General features: G+C 40.9%; 1 protein-coding gene across 1 annotated transcript; it reads left to right on the top strand.

Moving 5' to 3' along the window:
- Window positions 1-858: 858 nt before the first annotated feature.
- On the top strand, window positions 859-2,437 carry LOC126788677 (senescence-specific cysteine protease SAG12-like). Its single transcript, XM_050514687.1, has 2 exons — window positions 859-1,399; window positions 1,547-2,437. The coding sequence occupies exons 1-2, from the start codon at window positions 931-933 to the stop codon at window positions 2,137-2,139; spliced, it is 1,062 nt and encodes a 353-aa protein (XP_050370644.1). The 5' UTR covers window positions 859-930; the 3' UTR covers window positions 2,140-2,437.
- Window positions 2,438-8,239: the final 5,802 nt, after the last annotated feature.

Below are 8,239 nucleotides of genomic sequence, written 5' to 3'. Positions count from 1 at the left end.
CTCTCTAACCGTTCAATAGATACTTTCAGATTCAAAGTCTAATAATTCCTATGCTCCTCAGCTCTTTGGTGACTATTATGTTCCATATTCCTCTCTGTTGGGCTCTAGTATTCAAGTCTGGGACTGCTCTGTCGGCCTGGGTTACTTGGAGAGCTTCAGACAACGTTGCCATGGAAGAAAATGAATCAGAGGGACCAGCAGGAAAGAGAGAAAGACCAGGGGATCTACCACGCTAGAGTAACAGAGTAACAGAGCGTGAGCCATGCGCCATTAGTGGGCATGGGGTGAAGGTTCACAGGGTGGACTGAAGAACCTCCGAAGAAAAATAGCAAAATGTGGACTTGTCATTTGTCTTGTTGTCTGTGCCCATTTTCCACGTTTTGAGACGAGTCAACTTCCCTTTTGTTTTTTGTGCAAAATGGTGGTGCCTGCACTCTAGCAGTGAATGAAATACACTCTCTCGGAACTGGTCCATCGTAACTAGACTCGAGAGTCGATCGAGTCGACCAAGACGGCTCCACCGTTTGCAAGTCATTACAAGTCACTTAGTGGAGAAGCTGCCATTTCTCATTTCTTAAATTTCCACAAACACGCGGAAATTGGACATTCCGGAAAGAACGAAAAATAGCAAAATGTGGATTTGTCACTTGTATGTGCCCATTTTCCACGTTCTGAGACGAGTCAATTTCCCTTTTGTTTTTTGTGCAAAAACTAGTACTTCTGTGGATTCAAGAAGAATTTAATATATGATTGACGTACACGGACGCTCATCGTTTATATAACCCCCAAACATTTTCCAACATAGTATGCATGCATGCCTCTTGAAGTTAAAGCTTGCACGCTCATCAGGTACTACGTACTCGTTTTCAGATTCCATTAGCTAGCTATAGCAATCTGATTATTATATCAGTGCTAATTAGATTCTGAACAATGACTCATTATGAGCAAAACCTTGTGATGATTGTCATATTCATCGTCTTGGGAATTCTAGCATCCCAAGCCACATCCCTTGCATCATACAAAACCATTTCCCAGCTTGCTGATAAACATGAGCAATGGATGGCTAAGCATGGGCGCAAGTACCCAGATAGCAAAGAGAAGGAACGACGTTTTGCCATATTTAAGAAGAATGTGGAGTTTGTCGAGAAATTCAATAACGAAGGGAACACGACCTACACGTTAAGCGTCAACAAATTTTCCGATATGACCAATGAAGAATTCCTCAGGCATCATGCTGGGTTCAAAATGCGTGCCGGCACAAGTTCAACAACTTCATCTGAAGATGTATTGTCCAGTAACAAAAGCGGGCGAAATACGAGCAGTCATCCTATTCCAGCACGCATTGACTGGAGGGAACATGGGGCCGTCACTCCTATAAAGGATCAAGGGCTTAAATGTGGTAAGTCTTCGAGAATCACGTACCATGCATATCTCAAAACTATAGTAAATTACTGTAAATATTAATTATTTATTTGCTTATTGTTATTACGTATATAGAAGAAGCTTAATTAAGTCCTCCCCGTAATTCTTGGTTTGATTCATGCAGGTGCGTGCTGGGCATTTACGGCGGTTGCTGCTGTTGAAGGAATTACAAAAATCAAAACCGGCAAATTGATCTCACTGTCGGAGCAACAGCTTGTGGACTGTGACGTGGATAACCATGGTTGTGAGCCTAGTGACATTGATGTTGCTTTAGAATACATCCAACACAATGGAGGAATCACCCAAGAAAATAATTACCCATACCGGGGCAACGACAACAAAAAATGCAACGCAAAAAAGGCAAGTGAGCATGCTGCCCATATAACTGGCTATACAACTATTCCTCCTGGTAGTCAAGATCTTCTACTTAAGGCTGTGTCTCTCCAACCAGTCTCAGTTGCCATTGACATTCATGGAGATGCCTTTCAACATTTCGGTACTGGGGTGTTCCAGGGTCCATGCAGGGACGACGTGAACCATGCTGTAACAATTATTGGGTACGGGACGAGTGAAGACGGACTCGACTATTGGCTAATTAAGAATTCATGGGGACTGGACTGGGGTGACAATGGATACATGAAAATCTTGAGATCTCCCGTCGTTGCGGGAAAAGAGGATCTTTGTGGCCTTGGTGTAGCTTACTATCCCACTGCATAATTATAATCAAAACCTTCAGTTACAACCGGACAGACATGTCGTTTCTTCTTTAATTAAGAGTTTCCTACAATACGATTTCGTTGTTAATCAATGTTTGATAATAAGGTGCCGATTATGGCCCTGGTCACAGCTATGGGGATGTAGAGAGATCAAGAATTGGGATTAGTGGCGGAACCGGGATGTAATATTTGCCCTAGTTTAAGGCTTGTATTATTACTTATTAGTATATATGCCTCGTACTTGTAACTTGTGTGACGCTCGTGTAAAATAAAAGTAAAATATGTATGATTTTATTTAAAAAAAAGACTTGACAATATTGAGTATATATCCAATTATCTCTTTATGTAATTTTGTTAAATAGTAAGAATAATATAAGGGTAACACTATTTTTTTGGGGTGTTAGGTTTATAATAGTATAGTAATCTACTACTATTGTAACGACCCCAAAATTTCGAGCTTAAAAACTCAAAATTCTAAAGTCGTTAAACACCAAATAATCTCAAATAAATCGAAATCATTAAAGCGTAACAGTGGATCAATTCTGAGTTCTCAATACAACTCAGTCAACCAATTATTACAACCCAAATTTATAATCCATGCATAAAATGGAAATGTAATAATCCTCACAAATCACTCACAAATCTCACAAATGAAATTACACAACTTCTCACACACAAACCCACGCTAAAACCTCACCACAGTAGGATAAGAACGACTTCAAGCCTCTGTAGTCGTCACTCAACTCCCACTAATCAGCACCTGCAGAATTATCCCCTACACCATCAAATTGGTGCACCGGGATTGTAAACACAAACCCGGTAAGCTTATAGCTCGTATGAGTAAAATCAAAATATAATTCGCATATCAAAATATACGAAAGATCACAAAACAACAAATATAAATGCCCCCATGAGCCAATGGTCAGCCCATCTGGTTGACCCAAAGAAATATGAAATAAAAAGCTCATGAGGAAATTAAGTAACCCTTCTGGTTACCCAATGCATTTATAATACGGGTACCAAGAACGCTGGTACACATCTGTTACCCCTCTCGTAATACACCGTTGATATTGGATAGCCACCCGCTACCCAACATCCAAAATACACCGAGTACCCATGAGCAGATAACCACCTGTTACCTCTCATGCAGTACTAAGGCAGACAGACTAGAGCTCTAACTGTATCGTAACTTTCGCCCGGCCAAAGGCTAGGTTCCGACTTGCCACACACGTACAATAATCTCACATCATATTGTACCAAAAATTCACGTCCGAAGACAAATCACATTTTAACATCCTCAATGTTAAAAACACGTACAATAATCACACATCATATTGTACCACACATCACGTCCGAAGACAAATCACATTTTATTACATTCTCCGTGATAAAATCATGTACAATAATCACTCATCATATTGTACGCTTTAAAACTTTCATGATATCACCACAATAAAAATCATAACAGTATACTATATAGCAAACTATATATATTCGTATTTATTACCATTTATACAATATATACATAGTCCACTATATCCTATACATGTCATATTTCATAAACACCTGAAGAATTACGTACAATATTCTCACATACTCATGCTCAATTTTCCGTCACCGAAATGACTATTTTTAATGAATTAATAACAGTACGTAATTTAATGAACTATATATATAATATGTACTTATTACCATTATACTGTATATATGTAGTCCACTAAATTATATACATGTTATAATTCATTTGATAAACACACTTGCAAAAATGTTGAATCACCACGAGGGTAGATTTGTAATTCAGTGAGATTTTACTCACCTTATTGACTTGAGCGTAATTTCCACAATTCCCGATGCTAATTTCCTTCCCTCGCTTATAGATCACCTTGAAAAGATAAGAAAGGAATTTAGGATCGTTTCGTTAAACCTTTAAATGCCAAAACAGTAATAAACGGTTACTGTTCCGCAATTTTGGTTTATACGAAGTTACTGTTCACTATTCACTATTCACGATTACTGTACAATACTCAATTAATACGTATTTCTGTACGTATAAGTACTATATACGTATTTCTGTACGTATAAATACTATATACGTATTTCTGTACGTATAAATACTATATACGTATTTCTGTACGTATAAATACTATATACGTATTTCTGTACGTATAAATATTATATACGTATTTCTGTTTAAAGGTAAATACAATCTCAGTAAATAAAATTTACTAATTACCTTTTAACAAATTACTTTTTACATTTACTGAAAGTAATTATAAATTACATTCACCGTAGGTAAAATTTAATTACATTTACCACACGTAAATAAAATTTACATTTACATTTACCGTACACAGTAAATTACCAAAATACCCTTCCGTCGGAATTGCTCACACCGCCTCACACGGCGGCGCGTGTGGCACACGCGCCTCCTCCAGCCGGCCGCGCGTGGGGCCCACGCGCCGACGCCAACCAAGGCGCGTGTGATGCCACCGCCGTGCCTAACCTCTCCCCCTCCTTCTCCCCTATCTTCCTACGGTCCTAGGCAGCCCCTACGCCACCCCAAACCTCCACACGCGCCGCCTCTAGGCGGCGGTAACTCCTCCTCTCCAAACTCTTCCAAATCGCCACCAAACAACCACAAATCGTACAACAAGCATCACAACAACCTATTCATGCTAAACCTCACCTCAATCGTGCTTTAAAACCACCGGAGATGGGTTGGATAAGGCGGAGGAAAAGTCAACGTCTTGCCGGAGCTCCGGTACGGCGAGAGAGAGGGAGTCGACCTCGGGGTCGCTTGTGCGGGGAGGTGCGACGCCTCCTAGACCGGCGGTGTGGGCCACGTCTCCCTAAGGGGGGAGATCGGTGGTGAGGCCGATGGTGAGGAAGAGAGAGCTCGGAGAAAACGAAGGGAAAGAGAGGAAGAGAAGGAACCGAGAGAGAAGGAAGAGAGAAGAGAGAAGAAAGAAGAAAGAAGAAAGAAGAAAGAAGAAAGAAGACAGAAGAAAGAAGAAAGAAGAAAGAAGAGAGAAGAAAGAAAGGAGAAAGGAGAGTGCGGCGGAAGAGAGAGGGGAGGGAGAAAAGAAAGGGTTTCCAATTATGGGAACCCTAGCTAAAAATTTCCCTTTTATACCCCCCCCCAAAATCGGAAACTAACTTCCGTAGTTAATAACTTTTACATGCAACGTCCGATTCGAACGCGTCACATCTCCACAAACTCGTATCGACGAGCTCTACAACTTTCGTGAAGAAAGTTTCCGCAACCGAGCGACGAAATAAAAATCGTTAATTTCGTTCGGAAACGTAACGTTTTTCTTAATAAACGTTCCGAAACGTTTCCGTTTTCCGTTTCAATGCATCGCAAACAATAAGTTTCAATTTATTTGAAATTCCAACACTTAATCGGATTCAATTCAATTCACATATTGTTTTAAAAATCTAGGGTTATTACAATCTATCCCCCTTAAAGGAATTTCGTCCCGAAATTCAAGCTCCCTCAACAAATAACTGTGGGTATCTGGTCATCATGTCTGACTCTAGCTCCCAAGATGCGTCACCCTCATCATGGTGACTCCACAGCACCTTGACTAGCTCAACTTCTCTCCTCCGAAGCTTCTTTGTGGATCTATCCAAGATACAAACCGGCTCGACCACAAAAGTGGCATTTTCTTTCACTTCAATGGTGCTATGATCGATCACATGAGACTCATCTGGTACATACTTCCTCAGCATGGAAATGTGGAAGACGTTGTGTACGCCCGACATGCTAGTAGGCAAGGCTAGTCGATAAGCTAGTTCGCCCACCTTCTCAAGTATCTCTAAGGGTCCAACGTACCTCGGAGCCAACTTTCCCTTCTTGCCAAATCTCACTACACCCCTCATAGGCGAAACTTTCAAGAACACATGATCACCTATCTCAAACTCCACATGTCTCCTCTTCAGGTCTGCATAGCTCTTCTGTCTACTCTGTGCGGTCCGGATTCTATTCCGAGTGATCGAGATCTTCTCAGTGGTTTCCTGAACCACCTCTGGGCCCATCAGTGCCTCATCACCAACTTCGGCCCAACAGATCGGAGATCGACATGGTCTACCATAAGTGCCTCATAGGGTACCATGTCGATGCTGGAATGGTAACTGTCGTGCATGATACCCACCCAAGTACCCTATTTGTGTCGGCAACACGATAAGGAAATCTTAACTCATCGAGTTCACAACCACCACAGAATCACCACCTTGGACTAAGAATTACTCTCAAACAGTTCACCAGAGAATTGACTAATATACGCAAAAGGTTGTAGCAAATTCTACCACCACCACAAGAGAGAGATGCATCACGCATCCTACCCCTCTCATCAAAACTTACCGTCGAAAATTAATTTCAGCTTCTTGCTTTCCTGAGTGGTGTGCCACAATTTACAAGTCAGACCAAGGCGGTATTTATCCCACAACGGTGGAACATGAAAATTAAGCGAATTTACAGCGCAAAATCCTACAAGACCGCGACCGCGATATACTTTACCCCACCGTCGTAGTACTAAAAAGTTCTGCAATTAATTCAACAACTGAAGCTGGTTATTGGGTCTATTGTCTCCTCAAAATCAACCAAAAAAAATGGTTGCTACACCACCACTCTAAACAGTTATTTCTTTACTTTCATTAAGAACTCTCATGGCCGACACATTCGGCCAACATAACTTCTCCGCAAACAGCAATATAATTGATTACTCTTTATTGTAGAATTATCCCTTATTGAACACTTCAGTCACTTCGCCTTATCCAACCATAATAATCTGATGCATAGAGGGAAGAAGAGCATCTAAGTCTCCCCATACTAACACCACTTGCACTTGAAAAGAAAATTTGATTCTCAACCATTTCTTTACCGGTTGGAATGTGCTAGTCACGAAAAACTCGTCAAAACACCTTTAAGCTAAGGTCATCTCATACCTTACCTTCAATAGAGTTACTTCACTGCCATTGCGTCTAATTTGGACTTGTGGCATTGTGAAGTTCCAATCCCCAACACCACAATAATTAAATCCTGGAAGACCAGCGTTCTCATTTAAAAGCTCATCTAGCAAATAATTAATTCATATCGCCACATTGAGATTTCTCCATCACCTTATATTTCTCGCTCAGCCAAGAACAATGCGTAATATCAATTGTCTATAGTCGAACCAAAACAAGTTTGGAATGTCACGTCGACAAAAGTGAATCTCAATTCAATAATTGTAGTACCACTCTATGGACGTATCATACGCCCTACCACTCTGTTACCAATAGCATTAGAGATGCTAGTCACGAAAATTTTAGTTAACCACCTCCAACCTATGGTCTACACATCTCTAGATTAGTTGCATAACTAAAATCTAGTCCTCAACATTTAAACACCGAACATCCCTCAACATAGGGTCAACGCTCTCCATCAAGTCTCCTGGACAGTTCTCTGCCCTGATAGGAAACTATATACTCAAACCTGTTAGCATTCCAGTATTTGGATCGCATGTCAAACTCAGAGAGTATTGTAGCCTCTCTAAGCTGATCACTTTAGTCATTAAGTCTTTGAATTCATTTGTCCCATCCATACGGCGTCTTCGTTATAGGGGCTATAACACAGTATCTCCTGAAACGTCTCACTTTACTCTGATATCACAACGATGTCTGTGATAGCTTCTTCAGATCCACATATTCGACATATGCCATGACTCAAGCTCTCATGGCATTATTCGCCTCGAGTCAAAGATACGAAACTCTGGTTTCCTGGGTCTACGAAGGAACCCACCATGTCAAAACAATCAATCACCGCGTACTGCGGCCTCAACCAATCGATTCCTCAGATCACATCATAGTGTGGTCCGGAATCACTATCAAATAAGCAGAGAACTCTCTACTTCCAATCACTATAGGGTAAGCCTTTCATTGTCTCCAATTTCGAGGAACACTCCAAAAGTGAAGTGACACATAAAGAGTTTCCCATAGGCGTAGGAATCAATCCTAACCCCTCCACTGCCAACTATCAATAAATGAATGTGGCTATCATCGTCTTCTCTAACTCAGAGTACTCAATCATTACCAAGTAAGTCCCAATACTCTCGATCCAA

Source organism: Argentina anserina, chromosome 3 (assembly GCF_933775445.1).
Source record: "Argentina anserina chromosome 3, drPotAnse1.1, whole genome shotgun sequence".
NCBI lineage: Eukaryota > Viridiplantae > Streptophyta > Magnoliopsida > Rosales > Rosaceae > Argentina > Argentina anserina.
Note: the sequence above shows the minus strand (reverse complement) of the source record. Positions and strands in the feature narration are given on the sequence as shown.

Excerpts from the sequence above, each read along its gene's own strand:
- LOC126788677 (XM_050514687.1), top strand. The coding sequence starts at position 931 with ATGACTCATTATGAGCAAAACCTTGTGATGATTGTCATATTCATCGTC. Across the intron at positions 1,400-1,546 it reads GGATCAAGGGCTTAAATGTG|GTGCGTGCTGGGCATTTACG; the intron begins GTAAGTCTTCGA and ends TGATTCATGCAG.